Here is a 26,559-nt window from a genome sequence, read left to right as displayed (position 1 = left end):
GCGTCTGTTTTGGACCAAGGCATTCGCCATACTAAAACTATTTACGTCGCGCACCTGACATAGCAACAATAGGAACCACTAATGACGTCTTTAGTTATGAATTGGTGTTGGCATTGACGTCCAAGGGGGAAGGTAATGGGGCGATTACCCCCCCCCCCCCATTTAAAATTTACCCCTGCCTTGGGTGCCGTAGGTAAAAAAAATTTGCGGCGCGCTTCGCGCGCCATTTTACCCCCCCCCCCCCAAAAAAAAAGCTTGGACGTCCCTGGGTGTTAGGCTGAGTTTCGAACATATCACCTAACGTCAACGAGAGGATGCGCTACGTGTTATGCCACAGTTTAAATGCTTCATTGTATGCCATAAACAGTGGGCCTTTGCACGAATTACAACAAATTGTCTTTAACTTAGTAGTACAGCAAAACAGTATTAATTTTCATGAAAACTTAGGTCTTTTGAAAAGAAAATAGCAGTTCAGCTTAATCATATGCCAAATTTTAATATGTGTTACAATATACATATAGAAAAATAAACTTTTTAAAGACCATTGTTTTAAAGGTACTTGAGGCCATACAAATTATAATGTAAGAATAGATGTATAACCCAGACAACCCCCTGGTTCCAGTGGTGGGCAAGAAAATTGTTTTTGCTCTTTTGTAGTGACATGGCTGTGTTAATATTTTCGACGCTATTGGCTGATAGCCAAAGACCCAGGAAAGTTGAAACAGGGTGCCCATCCCACCCCGTAAACATACAATTATTCAACCCCTGTTCCCTCTATTTTTACTTTAATATACAAATGACGAGAAAGCATTAAAAAACAGAATTTGTGAAAAGTTATAAACCTTTAAAGTTTATTTTTTTAAGTACTATAAAAAAGGCACACATACTTAAATACCTAACGTTATAGGAGCCTCGCTCTCTACCCAGAGAATGTTTGTAAAAGACATTAACTAATAACTAATGCTCAGACTTTTTATATATGATTTTTTTTCTTTTATAAATATACACAAAATAATTAATGAAATAAAAAAATATTTGATTTTATATCTACCAATAAAAAGATGTCTGTAATTTAATAAATGAGAAATTATGGTATAGATTTATTCAGCTTTTATAAGATTCTGAAATTTCAGGAATGATTTCCTTAGGTCTATCATATTTTTATCTATTATCTATTTACCTTTGTAATACTGAGATTTACTGCTATTTTAGATATCCCTATAACTAATCTAAGAGTCACATTGTCCATCTGTCTTTTTGTTTGGCTTTTCTTACTATTTTAAATAATTGTTTTACTTACAGATCTGATTATGGTTTTTGTCATCCTAGTTTTACACTGTGTATCGGAAGTATAATAGTGTGATGCGTTTGTGAACTCGAACCTTTATCCTTTTGTTTTCCTTATCATTAATGTCAGTTTGGAAAGCGGTGAAATTCAAATGTTCATAATTGAACGCGGCATTCCAAACAATGCTTGCGCATGGACCATAAACAAAGCGAGCGTAGCCATCTTTGATCTTTCTTTCAAAATGTGCGGATATTATGCGTGATGAAAAACCATGAATAGTCAGAATTGTGGTGTTGTCCGTACTGAAAAATACCTTTGATTGCTTCCCGGCTTTACAGGAACAAAAATTTCGCATGACCGTTTTCATACAATAAATTGTATTAGTAACTATGCTGGTTTTGTCTCTTGTGGGAAGTAGCAGGTTTCGTACGTCTGTACGCAAAGATCTGGTAAACGGCCAGCCAAATGCCATTGTACCGAAACAATGAAAACGGTAAGAAGTCCAGTCAGCCAGTCAAAGCCAGTGACAGTTACCGTATGTGTTGAATGTGAATAAAATTCTACACGTGACTATAGTTGTAATCAGTGTTAACAGAAGTGAAAATGGCACCTAAAAAGACTAGGTATGAATTATTGTCGGGCAGATTGCCTATGGCAGTTGAAGTGATAACCGCAGAGTTAGCCAGAGTGATGCAGGTAGTTTTAGACACTGCAGACATTAATGTTAATCTCGCCAAGGAATGCATCCTTGTCCATGATGCGAACCTAAATCTGGAACGTACCATGAGCGGTCTTCAACAGCTGGATGTGTTAATCCAAGATGATATTAACCTAAAGGATTTTTATAGTGACGTTATCATGGCACGAAAGAACTATAGCGAGTTAAAACTTACATTAAGCGCCATAGATGAGCTAAGAGCGATAAACAATGAGGTCTTAGTTCTTGGTGATGATCTTGCAGCTCACAAAAACAGTTTGCAGCAACGTTGCATGCAAATAGTGAAAGTTATTAAAGGTGATTATATACCTTTACCAACTAAAATTATTAGTGATTTAACTAAACTGATGGAGACGCTGGCAAAGGCTAAGCAAGAGCCTGTTACGCCAGTCTCGGGTGCCTCGGTAGATCCTATGCTGCCGTCATTTGGCGCCCAATCGTTTGCTGCCAGTCCGATGTTTTCGTCTCATGGGTACATGCCACGCCTAGACGAAAAACTCCTTCCCAGCTTTGATGGGCAAGAATCTTCTTATGCGCAATTTAAGGAGAATTTCCAGAAGCTTACTACTGGATATGAGCCCAGCTACCTGCAGATGGTGTTAAGTTGTGAACGAGTTATGAAGGATAAACCGCTGAGGCTGCAGTTGCAACAGATTGCCACGCACGCAGCGCAGTGGACATATTTGGACCAGTTATTCAAATCCAGAACCAGACAGATGTTGTGTATATTCAACAGCTGGGACAAGAAAGGTAAATTGTCCGAGAGCGGCCAGATTGTTAGCGCTCTTGCTGAGTTCTCAGGTGCCATCAACCAGCTCGAGCAGATGACCAAGGCTGATGGTAAGGATGCAGTTTCTACAAGCCAATGGCTCACAGTTTTATTGTTGGAGATGTTATCCAAGAAACTGCCAAAAGAGTTTCAGGATAAGCTCGACCTTGCACTCGGGTCAATGGACGTTCCCGACGTGCCTAAGCTGCTGGATATACTAGAACAGCAGCGTGGAGCCTTATTGATGCGTACCAGTCACGGCTTGGACACGCCGTCCAGGAAGAAAGGTAATCCTGCCGCGGCCGCCGTAGGTAAACCTGGTACACCTAGCAAGTTCAAGAAGAAGCAGTCCTGTCCGTCAGACGGCTGAAGTGGAGATCATTTTTTGTTTAAATGTTCGAAGTTTACAACCATGTCTGTTCCAGAACGGAAAGATTTTGTGATGAAAATCGGCGGGTGCCTTTTATGTCTTAATAAAGGGCACTGCGCCTCAGAGTGTCCGCGGACTGAGAAGCTTGGAGGCTGCAGGATCAACAATTGTGGACAGAAACATAACTCCCTCCTCCATGAGTCCGTCGCCCAGGTTTCAGCTGTGTATGAAGCGCCGTTTTTGGGTGAGAATAATTACATGTTGATGCTCCAGAAGTTGGACGCCCTGGATGTCTACAAGAGGAAGGTGCCTGTGTCTGGGATGTGGGACACAGGTGCCAACCTCACCATGGTTACACAGTCTATTGCCAAGAAGTTGCAGTTGCCTTCTACTGGACGTGTAGCTACCATTTCAATGGCTGATGGCAAGGTTCAGTCATGCCCAACAGTTAAACTCTGCCTGGTTGACCGTAACAAGAACAAGCATGTTATGGAAGCGGCTGTTGTGCACACAATTGGACATACAGATGGGCTGCGCAGCATGGACCCAGCCGCCGCAGCTGCTCTGTTTGATATGAGGCCACAAGATTTTTCATTGGTCAATGGACCACTTGATATTCTCCTCGGGCATGTCACGCCCACGACGTTCCCAGCGGAGGATAAACTCATCGGCGAGTCAAGATTATACCGCAGCATTTTTGGTACAGGTTTCCTTGTTGTTTCAGCCGATGGAAAGCCTGTTAGCAAGCCAGTTGTTTGTAAAGTTACTAAGTTGGAAGTTGCAGCTATGGACTTCCTATCGAGTGAGGCTTTAGGCGTGCAGCCGCCGCGGCTGTGCAGTGGATGCACGGGCTGTAGGCATTGCCTGGCACTTGCCACAGGCAAGTCAGCCGTTGATCAGCGAAAACAGGATCTGATAAAGGAAGGTTTAACATTGGATCTTGTGAAGAAAGAGTGGACGGCAGCTTATCCATATCGGCTGCCAACACATACGCTGCCGAACAATTTGCGGCAGGCGTATAATATAGCGCTTCGTGATCGCCGGCGCATGTTAAAAAACGGCGATTATGACGTGTTTGTGAAGGTGTTCAAGGAGGCGGTGTCCCGTGGGGTGTATGTCAAAGCCACGCCACAAGACTTAGCATATGAAGGGCCAATATACTTTAATTCATTAGTGACGGCCTTCAAGGATAGTATTTCTACCCCCTTGAGAATCTGCGCCAATTCTAGCTTGACCTGCAATGGCACAAGTTTAAACCATATTATGATGGACGGCCCACCACCTACCTACACTTTGTTTCACAATCTTATCCGGTTCAGAAGTTACAAGTGTGCCTGCGTGTGTGATGTCTGTAAATTTTACAATTCTTTGGCGGCCACGTATGAAGATTCGCAGCTGAAGAGAGTGTGGTTTGCAGAGGATGAACATGCCAACCCCGAGGTTTACTTGACCAAAAAAGTTAACTTCGGGGAGAAATTGGCAGGCGATTTCGCCGTCACAGCCCTGAGATTGACAGCACAGATTTTTGGAGGGCGCAGCCGCCAAGATGTTCATGATGTTTATGGATCTGAATACGTCAAGGGAGCAGAGGTAGTTGCGAAGCAGGACCTGTGGAGAAGTGAGCAACAACCTACCGGTTCCAAGTTTGTACTGCATCAGGATGCTCCAGCTATCAAGCTGGAGCAGTGTACCTACATTGATGACCATACTGGCGGTCATAATAGCAAGCCAGAAGCCGTCAAAATGGTCGAAGAGCTGAAGGAAATGATTGAACCTGGCAACTTCAGCTTTAAATCAGTTATTTATTCTGGAGATGATGTTGATCCTGTTAAGGTACTGGGCATACAATGGGCCCCCAGAGAAGATGTTCTTACTTTACCTGCTCGGGTGAATCATGGCGCCAAGATAAAGGGCCGAAAATTGCTGGAGGACCTTGATCTGTTAGATTTATGGAGAGCCATGCCAGAATGTGTAACGAAGAGAGAGATTTGGCGGGTTGTACAGCAATTATATGACCCCCTTGGCCTCCTGTGCCCACTACTCCTGAAGTCCAAGCTTATACTTCGGGAGGTTTGCATTAGTGGCGTATCATGGGATGAGCATGTGCCTGCCAAGCTGAGAGATGATTTTGTTGACAGTTTGGCTGACAGGGCTAGGCTTGCAGATGTGCCATTTCAACGTTCTTTAGTTCCTGATGAGCCATTGGGGCTCCCAACCATCATTGGGTTTTCTGATGCTTCAAGTTCAGCCTACGCAGCCATCATCTACCTACGTTGGCCAACGGCCAGAGGCTTCGAAGTGATTTTATGTAGTGGCAAGAGTCGTGTGGCTCCTGTTAAGATTGAGTCTATTCCAAGACTTGAGTTATTGTCATGTCTATTAATGGCAAGATTGGCGGATGCAATTGTCCGAGCCCTGCCCTTTGCAGTAGCAGGCAAGATGTTTTTTAGCGACAGCACTTGCGCTATATCGCAAATTGTGTCTGAATCAGTGATGTTAAACATATTTAACAGTCATCGTGTGAGTGAGATCCAACAGCTGACCAGCCCAGAGGATTGGCGCTGGCTTCCAACAGATCAGAACATTGCAGATCTTGCCACCAGAGGTGCCTGTACCATTCAAGATGTTTCACCAGGATCCAGGTATCAGGATGGGCCTGAATGGCTGCGCCTGGAGCAGGACCAGTGGCCTGTAAAGACGGCGGGTGAAGTAAATCACCCCATCCCAGAGGCTGAGATGAATCAGCGTATGGTCCGATTGAAATGTATGACCGTCCAGGTAGTTGATACTGATTTCTGGAGAACTTTAGCACGACGTACCTACAGGCAGGCACGTAAAACTATGCAGGCGGTGATCAGAGCTGCCAACTGTTTTAAGTTGTTGCTTGTTAAGAAACGAGTTCCGGCCAGGCAAGAGCCGATGAATGTTGCGGTTCCAGCTGGACAAGAGCCGACGGGAGTTTCGGTTCCAGCTGGACAAGAGCCGCTAGTTGATTCCAAGTTTTATAGCAATCACACTTTTTCAATTACCTACCTAGATGTGGTGTGTGATTTATTCCTGGCATCATACAACCAGGAGAAGGAGATGGTTATGGAGGCTGAAGGTAGATATGATAGCCTTCAACCTTATTATCACGAGACTGAGGTGTACTGGCCTATCGTTGGTAATAATGGCTATTATCCTGTTCGTAAATTCAGAGTCCTCAAGATGCGTTCCCGTGGAGATGAGGCCTTGGAGGCAGCAGCCGAGGGGAAGAGAAAGTTGTTCAAGGATTCCCCTGGCCTTATTTTGATTGATCGTCACAATAACTTGGCCAGACTATTCCTACAGCAGGCCCACGATGAACTTGGCCATGCCGGTCATAGAAAGACTTTGGTACAGAGTCGCAGGTATGCTTGGATATCACGTGGCCGCCAGGAAGCTATGAAGGTTGTCAAGTCATGTTCCAGTTGTTGTTTAGAGTATGCACGTCGTTCAGCCCCAACTATGGCAGACGTCCTGCCTGACAGGTTACAATCTTCAGTTCCCTTCTTTCATGTCCATCTGGACCTTGCTGGCCCGATGGAAGTTACAAGGCCTGGGGTCCGCACCAGAAAGAATCCAGCCAAGTACAAGGTTTGGTTGCTAATTGTTTGTTGTCGTTTTACACAAGCAGTGTTTATTGATGTTCTGCTGGATTACAGTACTGAGGCTGTCATTATTGGCCTCAGAAAGCTTCAAGCATTCTACAACATGCCCAGAGTCGTGACTACTGATCGTGGCACCAACTTTCTGGGCTCGAAAAGAATACTTGATGAAGTTATGAAGAAATCTGATGTGAGTTTTGAGTGGCACCTTGTACCGACTGGCGCTCATTCGTATGTTGGAAGTGTTGAGCGCCAGGTCGCCATGGTCAAGCGTGTCCTCAATAAGAAGTTGTGTGGAGCTGTTGTCAATCACAACGAGTTGTTGCTGCTGACTGCTGAAACTGCTAGAGTTTTAAACTCTAAACCCTTGAGCTATGCTACACAAGGGGATGATGTTAATACATGGAGAATCATTTCTCCTGCTGATTTGTTGGGTGGCAGAGCTAACGACGGGATTTGCTCGTTCGAGACCGGTTGCAGAGATCGTATTACACGCCGTTTAAGCCATCTGGAGGAACTGACAAGACAGTTCCATGAAGTCTACAAGCAGCAGCTGCTGCCTGAGCTATTGCGCACGGTAAAGTGGAGGCGCAATCAAGTTCCGCTGAGCGTTGGAGATGTCGTTCTTGTCGACGGGTGCACCAACTTGGTTAAGAAGTTTCGCCTCGGCAGAGTTCAAGACGTACGAGGCGGTGGCCGTACAGTTGTAGCCCGTTTCAAATTGTCCGATGATGTTGAAGCCACGGATAACGAGATTTCTTCAAGACGATTGTTGAAAGTAAACCTACCCCAAGATGATTCCCAAGACGATTAAGTATTTTATTAGTATCGTTCTTATCGCGTATTTTTAAACTTTCAACAAATTGCATATTTTTTTAAAATTTATAATTGACGCAAATTTCCTTACAAATTCGTTTAAAATTATAAATGAGCTCAGAATTTTATTTCCAACGCATAAAACTAAAGTTTTCTATTCGAATACATGAGTTTTCTTTACGGATTTATTTGATCGGGACCTGGGATTTTTTCGCGTAAAAAATCTTAGGTACGTATTTTTTTAATTTTGGATGCGAAGCATTATTGTCGTTTCTTGTTTAACAGATGTGAAATATGATATATACAGATAAAAATATAAATGAAACACATTTGATCATTTTAAAAATATCTTTTTATATTACATGCATTACAAAATAATTTAATATTAACTATATATTAAGATTATTATATATTTAATTTCGTTCTGAAGATTACCTAAAAACAAAAAAGCAGTAATTTTATGAACATAGCAGATGCACTTTGAGTCGTTTGATCAATTCGAAGGATAAAGCCCAATAGTCATGCGATCCAGGGTGTCCCAGCTCTGTTTCCTCGGCCGAACAACCTAGATCGCATGGAAACTAAAGCTTAAAAAAATATCTGATGATTTAAAAAGATTCTTTCATAATTTCTTTGATTCCTTCTTCATTTCAGGATTTTAATTTTGGAACATTTTTCATTCTTTTATTTTCAGAAGTGTTCGTGAATTGAGCCCCGCGCCAGGAATCCTGTTCACGGTTACACAAAAAAGAAACAAAACATAACCATTAACAGGACTCGTCGCACGTGGCATTATTATAATTGTAGTGCGTCAGTTTGATCTGCTAGCTTTCGAGGTTCAGGTTAAACTGAGGCCCCAATTGCTCTTAATTTTAAGAAGACTGTATAAATAAGTACACGGAAAAGCTTATTATCTATTCAGCCAAAGAGAAATTGCCAAATAAACACTTTTTGAGACTTTTCTTTTACTTTGAGCTTAATTTAAAATTCGCATATGCAAAAATGCAATTTTACTTTCATTTTGATGTTTTATTGATGAATTAATACAGTTGGTGCATTATTTGCCAAATGTACCACTTTTCTGCACTACCTCTCCGATTTTGTTAATACTCTATATTTTGGTCCGTTGGGTGATTCAAGGATGCTGGATGGCCAAAAAAAAGTTTCAGAGTCCCTGGATGTCTAGATATCTAGCTATCTATGAAGGTAGGTAACAAAAATGTAAAAAACAACCATTTTTTCACAATTTTAAAAATTAATTTTTTCATCAATCTTACATCCAATCTATACATTTTATACACCAAAATGATCGTTTATTCATGTAAAAAGCGCACATAATGCTATTTTGGCCAAAACTCTAATTTTACAGGGTGACCAACAAAAAGTGTATTTTGGATATCTAGCGTAATACCCAAAATACCTGTCCGAAAAAAATCATTTTTTTTGGCTTAAATCCTGTGTTTTATCTGTGTGCATATGTGGTATATAACGGTTCGGACCACCCGGGACTATAAGGTTGTCAAATTTCACTTTGGGACACCCTGTAAATGTGATTTTTGCGTCTGTAGAGCTAAAACTTGGTCCAAATTGGCTATTTTTTTCAAATTACTCTAATATGTGTCTTAGTATGTTTGGCCATAGTGTTTTCTGACCAGATCAATATTTTCATATTTTTTGGACACCCTGTATTTTCAAAAAAAGAGAAAAAAAATTTTAGTTTTTTTTTAAATTTTTTTTCTATTTTTAAGTTACTTAAAACTGTCATATAGATACAGATTTTGACTAATAACAATAATATTTGCCTATTTTACAATTTTTTACACTTTTGGGACACCCTGTGCATGTTTTTGAAAAATGATGGTTTTTGCCCATTTTTGGGAGGAAGGAGTCGTTTTAGGGCCATAGACTATTTCTTCATTTTTGTAGAACTTTTCAAGACACATCATTTGTTTTTTATGCAAAAACCCCGCAAAAACGGAACCGTTTTGCCGTTATTCACCGCCAAAGGCGGAATTTTTTTGCGTTTTTGCCGTTCCGGAGGTTGTAATGGGCATTTGTGGTAAGAAAACGTTGATTTATTAAGATCTCTCTTAAATACTTTTTTTTAGATAATTTAATTTACTAAATTTCATATTAAGTAAAATTTTTTGTGCAGCCAACCGTTTTTCGTCGAGATGGATTTCAATTGTTAAAACAAGAAAATGAAGTGAATATAACATAAATAATTACTATAACATAAGTGATAAAAGAAACATAAATTATGTGCATTTGAAATTCCTTTTGACAAAAATCGGTTGGATATACAAAAAAATTTACTTCACATGAAATTTAGTAAATTAAAATGCCTAAATAAAAGTATTTCACAGTTATCTTGATAAATCAACGTCTTCTTACCACAAATGCCCATTAAAACCTCGGGAACGGCAAAAAATGTAAAAAATTCTGCCTTTGGCGGTGAATAACGGCAAAACGGTTCGGTTTTTGCGGTTTTTGCATAAATAACAAATGAAGTGTCTTAAAAAGTTCTACAAAAATGAAGAAATAGTCTATGGCCCTAAAACGACTCCTTCCTCCCAAAAATGGGCAAAAACCATCAATTTTCAAAAACATGCACAGGGTGTCCCAAAAGTGTAAAAAATTGTAAAATAGGCAAATATTATTGTTATTAGTCAAAATCTGTATCTATATGACAGTTTTAAGTAACTTAAAAATAGAAAAAAAAATTTAAAAAAACTAAAAAATTTTTTTCTCTTTTTTTGAAAATACAGGGTGTCCAAAAAATATGAAAATATTGATCTGGTCAGAAAACACTATGGCCAAACATACTAAGACACATATTAGAGTAATTTGAAAAAAATAGCCAATTTGGACCAAGTTTTAGCTCTACAGACGCAAAAATCACATTTACAGGGTGTCCCAAAGTGAAATTTGACAACCTTATAGTCCCGGGTGGTCCAAACCGTTATATACCACATATGCACACAGATAAAACACAGGATTTAAGCCAAAAAAAATGATTTTTTTCGGACAGGTATTTTGGGTATTACGCTAGATATCCAAAATACACTTTTTGTTGGTCACCCTGTAAAATTAGAGTTTTGGCCAAAATAGCATTATGTGCGCTTTTTACATGAATAAACGATCATTTTGGTGTATAAAATGTATAGATTGGATGTAAGATTGATGAAAAAATTAATTTTTAAAATTGTGAAAAAATGGTTGTTTTTTACATTTTTGTTACCTACCTTCATAGATAGCTAGATATCTAGACATCCAGGGACTCTGAAACTTTTTTTTGGCCATCCAGCATCCTTGAATCACCCAACGGACCAAAATATAGAGTATTAACAAAATCGGAGAGGTAGTGCAGAAAAGTGGTACATTTGGCAAATAATGCACCAGTTCTTTTATATGTTCTTAGATATAAGGATATTTTATTTTGATGATTTGTTTAGATTAAGGATAATTTTACTTTATTTGATTATTCTGTTTATCTAGATTTAAGGATTGTTTCTTATCTATCTTTTACATAAAGATTTGATCGAAGAAAGATTTACGTATGCATTTTCACTTTTCTTTAGCAAAAAATATTTGTTTGAAAAGAAGTTTTTTAAGTAATTATTCTTCTTTTATTTAAAAGTTTGAATTAATTATTTGATGATTAATGCAGAATATGTTTAGCATTAAGTTTATTTAATATTAAGAATATTATTATTATCATTATTATTGATTAGGTACCTAATTAAAGTTTGGGTACTTATTGAAATTATTATTATGTATTGCATTACATGGTCTAACAAATTCAAATAACCATTTGTTTATTTCGAAAAATTGTGAGGCCATGAGAATAAGTGTTATAAGTGAGTAGTGAATGTGTAAGCTTTCAATGAAGAATGTTTTACTTCCTATTCCTTTATTCCTACATTTTTGTGGAATTGTGTCATTTTGTGTTAGTGCGAGTATTCGTGAATATTACTACTAGCAAATTTGAGGCCAAAGGGCCAAAATTTAAAACTCTTGTAATTTATGTGGTTTTGAATTGTGACTTTTGTGGACATTGTCTGCACTCAAAGTTGAAAATTTGATTAGTGTGGTGTTCGATTCCCCACTTTCAGGCGGGTGTGTATCGGAAGTATAATAGTGTGATGCGTTTGTGAACTCGAACCTTTATCCTTTTGTTTTCCTTATCATTAATGTCAGTTTGGAAAGCGGTGAAATTCAAATGTTCATAATTGAACGCGGCATTCCAAACAATGCTTGCGCATGGACCATAAACAAAGCGAGCGTAGCCATCTTTGATCTTTCTTTCAAAATGTGCGGATATTATGCGTGATGAAAAACCATGAATAGTCAGAATTGTGGTGTTGTCCGTACTGAAAAATACCTTTGATTGCTTCCCGGCTTTACAGGAACAAAAATTTCGCATGACCGTTTTCATACAATAAATTGTATTAGTAACTATGCTGGTTTTGTCTCTTGTGGGAAGTAGCAGGTTTCGTACGTCTGTACGCAAAGATCTGGTAAACGGCCAGCCAAATGCCGTTGTACCGAAACACACTGAATTATTTCCAAAGAAAAGGTTTTGGATTATGAAAAAAAAATTAAACCATTTTCTATAAGTTCTTTTCTTAAAAGTTAGGTTTAAGTCTAAAGTATATAATGTATGGTAATGAATTGCACCTGTATTTGAGCCAAAACATTCCCGTATTGTTGCTAATAATAAAATTAGCATAAATTTTGCTATCTTTAAATTAATAGCTCCCCTCTTTGTTTTAGTAGTCAATACTATTATGAGATTAATTTAGACAACAAGCCCTTTGATTGCACGACCTTTTACAACTTGCATCTGTTTCAGACCAAGTTTTTTCCTCTTTTTATTAATGTAACACAGGGATCATAAGGGATAAAACAATTACGATATACAATATTACCGTATTCTGTAGACAAGAACTATTTGTAGTTTGGACGATGTTAGTTAGAACCAACCAATCAAGATCAAGCTACGGTTTAACGGATAATAAAATTGGGTAACAGTACAATTTATTTTCTATTGTACCCTGAATGTAACTAGCATCTTTAGGTAAAATATAATCATATTTGAGGTGGGACTCGAAACCGTCATCTCTGGGAGAGTTCTATAATACGCCAAAGCTTTTGGTTTCAGTTTTACAACATACTGGAAACATTGTTCCTATTAACTTTGATTTAAGTAGAAAGGTTGAGAACTTCAGAAAATGCAAAAAAAAACTGCATTTTTGATAATGTATCTACCATATAACTCAAAGATAACGCAATTTCTTTTTTAGACTACAACAACACCAAATTTTCCATTTATAACTAATTGTTGTCTAAACATTTTATTTACTGAATATACCATAAGATTTTTTATATATTTACACTCTATGTTTTAAAACTGATTGAAGACCTTCTTTATATAAAGTGAAGATTTTGCTGCACAACTCAAGGACTAAATGGTCCTTGTTTAGCCAAAAACTGCACAGTCAAGAAATCAACGTGTTTACTCTCTCTCTCTCTCTCTCTTTTTCTCTCTCTCTCTCTCTCTCTCTCTCTTTCTCTCACACACACACACACACATCCCTCTCCCTCCTTTACTGCTTTAATCAACATAAAATTCTAAATTTAACTTATTAAATGAGTCAGTAACTTTTCCTTAGCAACCAAATTTTCAACAAATTTTAAATTTCTGCCATTTCATTTCTCTTAAGTTTTACCATAACATGTGTTTTTTTCGGTGTTATTTTACGTGGGGAGAGGAAGTTGAGTCAACTCTTTGATAACCCTAGAGGTTCAAAAACTTAATTTGTGTCTTTAGAGGGTGGAGGTACCCTCCCCTATAATGTTTAAAACCTTTCTCTACCAGTAAGAAGTCTAACTTTTAAGGAGAACCATAATGGTTCAGCAGAATCCTTCGTTACAACAGGCAGACAGACACTCAGATATACTTTGCGAGATCCTTTGTTACAAACAGACAGACAGACAGACACATAGATATACATACATCCTGTTACAGATGGATTTTAAAACTAACCTACATAGGTAATCTTACAGGGATCTAAAGGGATAGGACAATGGCCGATAAATTGACATTAATCCCCATTGATGAAACACAAAATTACTCCTTCTGTAGATTGAAATTAGTGGTTGAAACGTTTAAACACTGAAGTTAAAGAACCAACCAATCAAAATTAACTAATATTCCCCAAAGTTTTCAAGCCAACGAATAAGAAAACGGCATTATAAAACTTTGGGGACTAGTGTAATAAACAGCCCATTGTCCCCTCTCTCTCTCTCTCTGGGTAAACTAAGGATGAGCTAATAAATCAAGAGCAACATGTTGTTCAACATAAATTTCAAATTCTATATTTATCCGCAGTGGCCAGGGAACGGTATAGGCATTCATCTATTTTAATCAGAGATATAAAGTGTTAAGACAAAATTCTGCTATTATAAAATTTAGGGACTAGTGTAAAAACAGACCAATGTCTCCACCCTACCTAATTTTTCCCCTATGATTAGAAATGTCTAATTTATTGGAGGAGATGTTTAAAAAAGGCTTGAATGTGAAACAATTTTGATTATCATGAAGGAAGTTGTATTTCAACGGAACAATACTAGGTTTAACAAACTAAGAGTAAGCAGGTTGTAATTTAAGAATGAATTTATGATTCATGATATTGATAATATAAGAGAAGCAGGTGTGGAAAACTATAGTTTACACCACTTTTCCCCGCATTTAAAAACTTTATTGTGGCAACGCTACTCTATAACTCACTCCGTCTGTCAGTCTCTCTGTGCTATAAGGAAATATGACTTGTTTGAGATTACTAATTGTTAATGTAAAACATAAGGAAAAAGGATAAGACCGGATGAATACTCACCCCTTTTTCATGGTAAAATACTACTTCCCCATCCCTAAATTTAGAAGCAGACGAAAATCTAAAGCCGCCCAGGGCTTTTTGTAAGTCAATCATAAATAATAATGTGAATAAAAAGAAAAGCGATATTTAGCAAACAGCCGTGGGCGGTCAGAATCAGCTGAATGTTCATTATGAAAAAAATTTCCCCCTTTTTAGAAATAGAAGGATTCATCTTTCATGAACAAATTTTTTAAATAAAAATAAAATTCTATGTAATTTTTAATTAAAACATTAAAACGAAAATATCTAACCTAATATTCTTGCCCTAAATATGGAAATAGTAAAAAGTAAAAAATATTTTTTTTAATAATTTTTAATCCTCCCATTTGAAAAATAGTGGAATAGCAATAAACTTTAGCGCGGCAACAGCACTGAGTAGGCCTCTAGGCCCACTGCCTATTTTCGTCTTCTAGTTGCTTCGATTCCTCTCTTTTATTTTTTTCTCTATGATGTAAAATTATGTTTTTGTCATAATGGAAATCTTAGCAACATAGAACACATTTAGCATGTAAAAAATAAGTAAACGAGACAAATATAGACAAAATAATATTTATCTGGCCAAATAGCACCAGAAATACAATAAATCTACGCTAAAGACTTTCATAACACCCCCCCCCCCTTCCAGGTGGAAGTCATATTTCTTAAAGTAAAGCTTTTCTTGAGTTAGGGTCATTCTTTAGAGCAACCTTAAATTTTTTCAAAAGAAATTGAATTTCAAAAAGGGAAAGAATTATATGTAATTTTTTTTATAAAATAAAAGGGGGGTTGGTAATAGGTGTTACACTCTCAAATTGGGGGAATTCTACCAATAGTATAGCATAACATAACAATCTACAGTACATATTCAATAAGAAAAGTAGTTTTTAGATAGGCGAGATAAGAATTTTAAGAAAAAAATTACACTTTTGGAAATGGTAAAAGTTTTTTCTTTGTGACAAGATATAATAATTTTTAGTTAAATTAGTATTTTCTACCGTATAATTTTCAAAATCTACTGATTGAAATCATACTCTTATGATACAATGTTATATAGATTTGCCCCTTAATTAATAGAAAATGAAGTTTTTGTGACAGTTATGTTTGCTTTTTTTTTAAATTTAAGATATTCTTAAGACTAATGGGTTTCCTAATTTTCCTAAAAAAGTAACTTTTCAAATCACAAATAAAGTATTTTAAGATGATTTTTCTTTTTTTTCTTATGTTAAAAGGGCAAATATGCTTGATATCTTTAACGAAATCATCCCTTTCATGTGTGAACTACCAAATGTATGGATTTAAATGATTAATTCCTCTGGAGGCCTTTGATAGCAGTATTTACCTGGGGCATATAAAATTCGAGGTAACTATTTAATAGAATACATCTTTCTATCTTTGAATTCTTGTTAAATATCCCGAACAAAATAAGTGTACATCAGACATACTAACCATATACAAAATAAGATCATAATTAACACATAAAGATTAATTAGTATTTTTGTTGAGACATTATATATTTTTATAACTAAAATCTCCCTCCGTCGGAAACGTGTTTCTCTCGGCTGCTAAAGAAGATAGATGAGGGATTAGAGGGATGTTTTAGACTTTAGGGCGCCTCTAATGTCACATTAGATCGCACGTCCATAACTTTCTTATAATGATTTTAATTCGTTGGTTTTTACTTTAAATTTTATGTGTTACTTGTATGAAAATGTCTATAAATTTTCTATAAATAATGATATTGCAAAATAAATGTATGTATCAGAATAAAATGCAAATGTTTTTTTATATGAAATAAAGATAAATGTAATTTTTACATAAATAATGCATTTCATATTATTTAGAAAACTTTTTGATTTATTATAATTAAGATAATTCTATACCCTTATAAAAAAATCTTTCCAATATTATTTGGATCATGGAAAGAAAAAGAAGTAAAGAGTTTTATGGTATTTTTACAGTAGCTGTTTTACTATTTCTAGCCCTTTCGGGTCGTTCTAACCCTGCAAGCAATCAATAACATTTACCTAAAATAACCTATCAAAAGCGAATATAAAAATACGACAAAACCTGCTACTTCGTATTCTTTTCATGATCCTATAATTTTTATTTCAATATACATTACGAATTATTGGGACAAGGCATTCCTATTCTCTGATATAGGCCAAAGTTTAATTTGAGTTCTTTAGACTTTATAAAAGTGTTTGACTTTGTTTTTCACACTTATTTATTTCTGTACACAAGTATAATTTCAATCTTATATCTTTTTAGGAGCGATGCTTTTTCTAAACTTGCAGGTATGTCAATACGTCCATACGTGACGTAAAGCAATAAATGTTAACAAATTTTATAAACTTTCGTTCGTTTTCATGTATTATTAATATGATTTTTTTATTAATGATTCCTATTATGAATTGGCACAATATAATGGGGTATAATTTATCATAATCTGATTTATCTAGAGCAAATTTTAATAAAATAAAATAAAATTTTTTAATCAATATTTAATAAAATTACAGACGAATGACACAACATTAAAAGTATAAAATTTTAGGGTACAAGTACTGTGTCCACTCCCTCCACCCTCCATTGAGGGCAAACTATCTAAGTAACCATAATGGATATGGAATACGTGGATATGTTAACAGGGAAATTTTTCGTCAAGTTTGGTTGCTAATATGGGCCTCATTTATTGGTCAGTTCGTTCAATCAGTAAGAGCGGATTGGATTGGGGGTATCGTTATTTTAGCCAGCTTGGAATATCATTTATTACAGGTACTGAAGATGTGGTGCAACATCCAATTAATTATATATCGATTGTAACCATTGCAATGAATCTAATGGAAGGTGACAAAGTATCTCAAAAATCAGCTATGTGACGTAATAAAAATGAGGGATTATCCATCTCTTATTTAGGGGGTTTCTTTCCCACTTCTCCACTTTTATGACGTCACATGGCTGATATTTGAGGCACTTTGACCCCTTCCAAATCTATTTGTACCTGATACTCTGTAGTTATGGAGAGCATGGTGCCCACAAGACCAATGCACATGCACATAAGCATCACCGACACACAGACAACCGTCCATCTAGTTTTCTGTTTCTCTTTCTTTGCCGGCTTCCGCTTGGTCAGATCTATTCTTAGCCTAAAATTACATTTTTTCAATAATTACAACATGTTTTATCAAAAAATAAAAATATGTACCTTTTTTAAAGTTAAAAAGTTGGAGTTATGTTTATATACTTGCTCAGACGTACATAACCTAGCTATAGAACAGTGTAGCTGCACTAGTTATGTGTCATTACCTGGGTCTTGTTGGCCGCTGTTGGTTCATCATAATTTGCATGGGAGGGTTGGCAATACACCCCAACTCTATGGAGCTACTAATATAGGTGGGTATGTCCACTAGGGAACAAGACTCCCCCCTGATTAGGGTCATCCGACTAGGCCCGTGACTCAGGGACTGCTGCCTGAAAAAGAAAAAAAAGATACTAATTTTTCTTTCATTTCTTATTTTTAGGATAGGTTATATTTCTATCCAAGAATTCATAATAGATGTTTAGCGCATCGTATTATAGACAGCTTTCAGTGGATATATAAATGAAAAATATCAATATGATAAAATTGGTTTTATGACTTTTATTTTAATATTCATGGAAATTGACTGTAATACGATGCTATACATGTTTGTTCAGTAAGGCTGAGAACTTGTTCTAATCCAGCGGATATGAAGCCATCGTGGAAAATCTTTTCTACCGAAGGAGAGTCAAAATTTGAAATTGTTAAACCTATACAGTTTTATTTTGTTTTTAGATTTATTGTTTTTAAACTTCAATAATACTCAATTTTTTTATTTAGTGAAATTTTTATGGATATTTTCTAATTATTTTTAATCTAGTTTACTGCTCAGTTGGTATCCCCCCCCCCCAAAAAAAAAATATCAAGTTTACTAGTATAAATGATTTTTTTCTTCATTTTTAAAATATTAAATTATAGACTTGAATACCCTCATCATTTAATTAATCCAAATTTTCTAAAATTAATCTTCTAATTTTAAACAAATTCTTTTGTTGTGTTTGAAGATTTTATTATGCATTTTTCTCTTTTGTTGAAATTAATGAAAGAAGAAAATCTTTTTACTATAATACTATACAAATTTTGAAAAATAGTAGAATAAGCAGACTATTAATAGTTTTTAAATTCATATTTTCTTTTTGAAAAATAGTACGATATATACTTTTTAATAGTAAATAAATTAGTATTATTATTATGGTTTTTTTTTACTTGAGTTAACACACAAAAATTGTTTGATACTTAGGTAGTTATCTTGAGAGTTTTAAAATATAAACATACTAGAGGTGAAGTTCTAAAATTATCCCGCTATTAGCTAGATTGAATATTAATCTTTTTCTTCCATTGTCCTATCCCTGTTTAAAGTATTTATAATTTTGCCTCTCTTTCTTTAAAATATTTTAGGATCCTAATATTTTTTTATTTTAAATTGTGGGCCTGAAAGGGTTAAAATGTTTAGTTAACTGTTAGATTTTAGTTTAATATCTGACCACATTATCATGTATCGCTAGTATCAAATTTTTTTTTAAAATAAGTTTTCTTTTATTTTTTCTATATTATAAATTTAAATTTTCTGTTTTATGAATATAAATTTAATACTTTAATATAATTCAAATAGCAACATGAAATAAAAGAATTTATTCTTCATGCAGTAAAATAATGGGTCATATCATTCTGGTCAATGAGAGTATATTATGGATTATTGGAGCACTATGGGTTTTAAAATGTTAAAAATTGGAAGATTTCATTAAATAAAATTTCCCGCAAATATAAGTATTAAATGAAAAAGTAATTCTTTTTATAAGTAACATACCAAAAACAGTACAAATTGTGCCTTTTAGATGTGTTTAACAAGTACAGGGAATGTCCTGACCTACATTAAGTGAATATCAAATGCACTGTTAAAATCTAATCACTAGCTGCGAATGTTAAACCTACAGTTTTTAGAAGCAATGATTTTCTTACAATCAAGATCGGTCCATTCGTGACAGGTAGCTTTTATTATTAATTTAGGCATGTTAGAATTGTCCAATCGATTTCAAACTTGGCATAGTGATATCTCTAACAGCAATTTAGAATCTTATATAAATATAGCTTTATAGTTGTATATGTAATAATATGCTTAAAATTTATTGAGATTAATAAATTTTACTCTAATTATTATCAACTTAGTTTATCAAAATATCAGAATTTCATTTTCTTTGTTTGTGAAACAGTTGATTCAGAATGTATTCTATTTGATGTGGTTTGCAACACAAATGGCGCGAAATTGAATCTTTTCATTTTACCTGGAGGAATTCCAGCTGATCATATGGTTGCTCATGTATGTTGGCACAGACTCAGTCGTCTTTTGGCGCTGAATGTATAACCTGTTTTCAGTGGAGGAAGGCGACCTACAATCAGCTGAAAGGGCACGCGAGCTGTCGCGCAGCGAAGGCCGGCTAGAGTTTTTAAGACACACTTTCTTTCTGCTGCCCCCCGTGCTACCCTCAGTGTTGCGAATACTCAGCATAGATTCATTAGATCTGTAGGGCGTGCAGGAGCGAGTGGGATAGTGGGATGATGATGTGTAGTGACTTCCTCCCGACAGTGGTGGCAATGGGGATCTTATGGCTGATATTCTGTGGTGAGATGAACTGATTATAATTGATGATGTTGTCGGCGATATTGAAATTGGAATAGCTCCGCCGCCGCCAGACAAAGGCGATGATTGTGATAATTGGCGGGGTGGAGGACTATGCGATAATGGCGGGAGACAAATCTTTGTTGATGGCGAAACTGGTTTTGTTGTCGGAGTTGTGGAGTCGCTCATCGTGGCATGTTGGCGCTTTAAAGCACGCCGTTTTTCCGCCAATTTAGTGGCAGGTTTTGTTTCATCGACTATAACATGCTCCATGGCTACTTTTTTTCTTATATGTTAATCTAATCAAATTCGATTCAAAGTTTTCTACCAAAATGATATGATTTTACATTTTTAATTAAATAAACCTTTCTACTCTACAACTGTTTTTGGCGGTATGTTTGTACCTCACTTTGTGCTGGTTGTCTGTTAACTAATGGATGCTGGAGTAGGGCTCAGGTGTTAGTCTTACAAATTAGTGCACAAAGAGAGAGGGTGAGTGTGAGAGAGAGAGGGAGAGAGAGAGAGAGAGAGAGAGAGAGAGAGAGAGAGAGAGAGAGAGAGAGAGAGAGAGAGAGAGAGAGAGAGAGAGAGAGAGAGAGAGAGAGAGAAGAGAGAGGGATAACCATAAAATATAAGAGAGAAAAACTGTAAACCTGGAAGAGGGTTGATGATCATATCGCATCCTCGAAAGTAAAACTTAATGGGAGGAAGGGGAGTGTTACGCCCAGTACCATGTACAGAATAAAGGGTGTTCCAATATGGGTGCTGGGTATACAATATATAGTTGTTGCTATAATTATAGGGATAAAACACCCTTTATAGTTTTTCTAAAGGGAGTAAAATTACTAATTATTATAAAACCATATTTGATACAAGACCACTTGACTTATTTTTATCAAACTAATTTTGAAGAAAGATGACAGAATTAACAAGGTGGATTATAACCAGCTGTACTGAAAGATCATGTATCGTATCGTATTATAGACATCTTTACACAACAAAAACAATAAAATAAAAATCATAAATTTTTCCAGTTTTGTGCGACTGGGCCTTCGGCGCCTCGGGGCAACAAACCTGGATTTAATCTCAAAATTTGTTTGTACTTTCCGCGGAAAGCTGTCTACAATTATTATTAGCTTAGTTTATTTCAGTATAATTACAAATAACATGAAATAAACTATCATATTTTTTGGATTTTTTTTATAAAATAAATACAGTAAAATATTTCACATTAATGAAACAATATGTATAATATTTTGTTTTGTTTTAATAGTTTAAAAAGAAATATTTACTTTATTGGAAAAAAACATTTTTAGGTTTGAAAGAAAGTAATATTATCTTCTTCAAAATTTCAGATGGAATATTAATATATGAAGAAGTTTTTTCTAAAATTTTTATGGCAAATTGGGCAACAAAAAGTGTTTGAGAGTAGCAATTATTAGCAGTCCATTTTTGTATAGCTTCGTCCTTGCTAGATTTCAATGCTCTGTCTTTGGCTACAAAAATGATTGTTGAAATTTGAAGAAAATCTTTTTCATTGAATTGAGGATAAATGATGTTAAAAAGGTAAAAGTTTTCCAGAAAATAATTATAACTGCACTACAGATGGCCAGAGAAACAGAGTAATTTTTTTTCCATTATAAGGTCAGACAGACAAGACAAGTTATAAGAAAGCTTTGCTACCAAAAAGACATGGAAATTTTGAAAAAAGAAAAAAGCAAATAAAAAGAGAAGAAAAGGAGCAAAAAAAGAGAGAATTTGCAGGTAATTCCACGGTGTTTCTACAATAACTCTAATATACACAATAAAAATAGAAAATTCTTAAACATTGGCGGGGATTTAAAGGGATAAGACAATGGCCGTTAAATTGATGTACATCCCCAATGATGATACACAAAATTACACCTTCTGTAGCGTAAACTTAGTGGTTGAAACGTTTGAACAATCAACTCAATAAACCAACCAATCAAAATACACAAAATCCCCAAAGTTGTTAAGCCAATGAATAAGAAAACATTATTATAAAACTTTGGGGACTAGTGTAATAAACAGCCCATTGTCCCTCTCTGAACATTGGAGTAAACTAAATGTCAAATTTATTACAGAATTTATTTATATTTCTGTACAGTAAGATCTCGAACGCAGCAATTCAGATTATAACAAGTCAGGAATAAGGTATAACCAACAAGGGAATTAAATCCAAAATAATATTTGGGGAGCAAATGGAGAGGTCGTCAATTTTACGATGTGTTGCCCCCCAACGACAGCTGAAAAACACGTATAGGTTTCGTGATTTTTTCCCGAATTAATTTCGTTATTGGTATGAGCTGATAACAAGTGGTAATGTAGTACGCTCCTTACTTTACCCGGCTAATCACAGCATCACTTCTCCAGCTCTATGTTTAATATTGTTGATTCCCTTCAGTTACGGGAGAAGCCATTGTAAATATACCAATATAATTTATTAGATTGCAGTATAGCTATTGTGCCCTTAATTGTGTTTATCTGATTTAGTTATCAGAAGCTGAGCTATAATTGAGGTCAAATACGTCTGTCTACCAAGCTCGTGGTCTCGAACCCCTGAAGGATCAACAGGTAACGTACAACAGTAACAGTAATAAATGGACTGTTTTATCAGGAAGATATTTCGAATTAAATAGTAATTAAACATTCTCAAAATTTTTCGTTGGGATGAAGTTGACCCCCAGAATAGTGAGCTTGGTGTCGCGTCGGGTTCTAAACCTCTCCACGCACCTTGAAACAAACTCTGCATGTAATTATAAAAACCAACCCCTTGATTGCACGACATTTGTCTGGAAGTCATAACTGTGCATTATAGGCCAAGTCATTCCCCCTGACCTTACTAGTGATATCATGCGCCTGACATAGTATCAGTAAGTACCATTATTATTGTCTCTAGTTTAAAAAAAATAGGTAGTCCAGGCTTGTAGCCAACACCTTTCCGACAGCAAGCCGACACGATACCAATTACGTTAAGGCCTAGTGTTTTTATTTCGGATAGGTGCTTATTTTCTTCTACCCACATATGTAATGTATTCACAAAAATATGCTAATTCAGAATTGATATATTTTGTGTGGGACGCCTTACCAAGAAGAATTAACACCCACGGGAGTGAAAATGGGAGAGTTATTCTCGGAAAGGTTGTGTAGGCGTCAATTAACCCAGGAATACAGGGAATTCAATACACGCTGGGATATAAAGGGATAGGACAATGGATGAAAGCCAATTAATGAGATTATTGTGTTTATAAAAAGTTTGGGCTCAATTGTCCCTTTCCTTTCTGAACACACGGCATTCTATCTGAAGTCTTGACCATAGTGCATGGTAGTACTAAAGACGTTGACAATGGTTTTACACATAAACAGGTGTAAATCATTGACATGCACATTTGGGACTTTTGGAGAAAGGTTGTGCTGTAAAACAGTTGTTTTTCTAAAGGATTTAACCTCAATTTATACCCAAAACGTTTGGTAAATAAATGTCAAAAAAAGTCCAGGTAATCAATATGATATTGAAAAGTATTTTACAACATAAACTTTGGGGGTGAAGTCAGATTTTTCAGGTTTAAATATCTATCTATGTGCACACCACTGCTTGTCTCTTTTTTCATTTATATTCTTCATGTAACGGAATATTTTATAATTTTAGTAATGTGTATATAATGCCTCTTTTGATGTTTAACTCTTTATATAATATATATAATGTGATATAAGTTTGAATATATATATGCTTCTACGTAATAAGAAGCAAGAACCTATGTATAAGTTTAATCCTTATAATAAAGTAACAGGATCTGCTGCACTGATATGGTTCTCATAGGGCTTGGGAAGGTTTTTAACTATTTTGAGGGAGAAATACCAAATAAATGCAACAATATGTTCGTGTTTAAAGACGTATAAATCAGCAACTTTAAACAAAACGAGGATGACAAAGCAAAGTTCTGAAAAGGTAGGATACACGAACATTAACACTTGTAGAGTGTCAGAAATGAATAACCAGAATATATATGTATGTATAAAAGTTGAAACAAAATCGTAATTAAATTTAATGAAATGCTGCTTAAATACAGTATACTGTTTACGAACAAACTTAAATTTTTAAAACTAGATTATATGGATTACTCGCTTATAATAGTGTACTTTGTTGTCCTAGGAATCAGTATTTCAAAAATCAGATCAATCGGATAATCTTATCACAAACAAATTTGTTGTTAAAAAAGTTAAAAATCAACATATTTAAAATGGACGTGCGGATATTCTAGTAACGATATAAGCGTTGCTACTCTTTCTAAATCGACCTAACCACTACAGAATCACCATGCAAAATTTGGAATAGATAGGACAATTCTAAAACATTTAAATGAATAAAAAGAGCGTGACGTACGGACCGATTCTAATTATAGAAATGATTCGCTTTTAAAATCACTAATCGAACAACAGATCTATAGTATAAATTTATATACAGATAACTACCCCCTCCCTTTATTAATGATCTTTTTCGTCTGCTACCAAATTATTTTCTGCTACTTGGCTTTGTTAATATAACCGAAACCATTGGTTGATTTTCAATAAGAAACAGGTTTAAACATCCAGCTAATCTTTAAGGTTATTTAACTTCGAATTTCCTTATAGGTTATTGACGCACTGCTGCCGAGCCCTGTTTTAACAATCTTATAGTTCTTATGAATGGATGGACAAGTACGTACATTGATAAATGATTAACCCTACTTATATATTACTACTCAATATACAAATAGCAGGAAAAAAATTTATATATAAATAGAATATCGAGAAAATCCAAAAGAACAGACAGTCAAAGAATGTTATACAGCAGATCTACATTAAATAGTTGGATTTGTATAAAAAAAATTCTGGATCAAATTTTAAAAGAATCTTAAAGAGTTGATTAAAGAGTATTAATATTATGATTTTTATCATTTGTATAAAATTGTTTATAATATAAAACGATACTTGATTTTTCAGTATGGCTTAGGACCGGCTTCGAAGCCATATTGGAAAGTGACTTTGTCTGTTCTTCTGTAGCTTTTTCTTTAGCTGAAATCTTTTTTAAATGCGAAGCTTTTGAACACAGTAATAGTGTCTGACTGATTATGACGTAACAAAAAAAATTAGCCAATGAGAGGCCACTATAAATTTTACCATTGGTCAATAACGGCCTCTCATTGGCTAATTTTTTTTTGTTACGTCACAATCAGTCAGACACTATTACTGTGTTCGAAGCTTTTCTATATTAAAAGCGAAGCTTTTCTATAATTAGGGTCGGTCGGTCCGTCCGGCCGTCACAGTTAGCTTTTTTCGTTAATTTAAACAGGTTGGAATTGTCATATCGATTCCAAACTTTGCATGTGATTCCTGTAGTAGTTAGGGACAAATAAGAAAGCGTAGCAACTCTATAATCAATACCAGAATGTCCGTATGTCCATTTAAAACATGTCGATTTTCAACTTTTTTGACAACAAATTTTTGTATGTTAAAATTATCCGATTCCTCTGATTTTTTGAAAACTGATTCCTGTAAAAACAAGGTGCAATGATATAAGCGAAGCATCTCTATAAACAAGTCCCAAAAATAAAGTATGTCCTTAAACAGTATCATCTATTTATGCAGTTTTGCAACAAATTTATATACAATATTGTTTGTACTGATGCATTAATATTCTGCTAATTCAGTTTTGACAATCTACAAGTTTTAATATTCGCTTGTCCTTCCATTTCAGAGCTTCGCTTTTATGGATGTTGTCATCCTTGTTTTTAACACACTTCATCCACTTTTCCCATTAAAATTCTTATAAAAATATTTCAAATTGAACTAAAATTTGAATTTAAAGAAAAACGTTTTCAATCCTTACATAAATTTTATATTATATTTGTTTTCACTTTTAACACTAAATAATGTATGCAAGAGAAGAGAGAGAACTAAAATTGAATTATATATAGTAAAAACAAGGATAATACAATTATTATCTCCTTAAGTAGCGAAGGACCAACAATGATAAATTAGAACATTTTTTTGCTTGGTTTGCAAATGTATAGTAGCTTAATATAATGGCATACATTTGCTGTAAACCAGTAAAAAAAGGTTCATAGACTGTAGAGAAAACAGATTTACTACGCTAGATAGTCAATCAGACAAAATAACAATTCAGAACGATATAATTTAAGTATGACGTTATGTGGTTACTTATTTTAAGGATGAAATGTTTGAAATGTGTGTGTACACTTTTTTATCAATAATATGGTAGAATTGTTCCTCCACTTTGTTCCTGTCGATTAGATTTACTTTCTCTAATTTGATATATTTTTATACAGAGTAGTTCTGCT

The 26,559-nt window shown here is 35.2% G+C and overlaps 1 protein-coding gene across 1 annotated transcript in view; it reads right to left on the bottom strand.

Moving 5' to 3' along the window:
* Positions 1-20,629, bottom strand: part of LOC145330688 (uncharacterized) — a 30,295-nt gene extending 9,666 nt beyond the window's left edge. The window contains exons 1-3 of the mRNA XM_080175346.1: positions 19,863-20,629; positions 17,808-17,972; positions 17,503-17,647 (exon numbers count right to left, since the gene is read on the bottom strand). Of these exons, the coding sequence (XP_080031472.1) occupies positions 17,503-17,647; positions 17,808-17,972; positions 19,863-20,470 (918 nt within the window). The 5' untranslated portion in view covers positions 20,471-20,629. The remainder of the gene's footprint in view (positions 1-17,502; positions 17,648-17,807; positions 17,973-19,862) is intronic.
* Between the last annotated feature and the right edge of the window lie 5,930 nt (positions 20,630-26,559).

Source organism: Acartia tonsa, chromosome 10 (assembly GCF_053477335.1).
Source record: "Acartia tonsa isolate MP-2025a chromosome 10, ASM5347733v1, whole genome shotgun sequence".
Taxonomy (NCBI): Eukaryota; Metazoa; Arthropoda; class Copepoda; order Calanoida; family Acartiidae; genus Acartia; species Acartia tonsa.
Note: the sequence above shows the minus strand (reverse complement) of the source record. Positions and strands in the feature narration are given on the sequence as shown.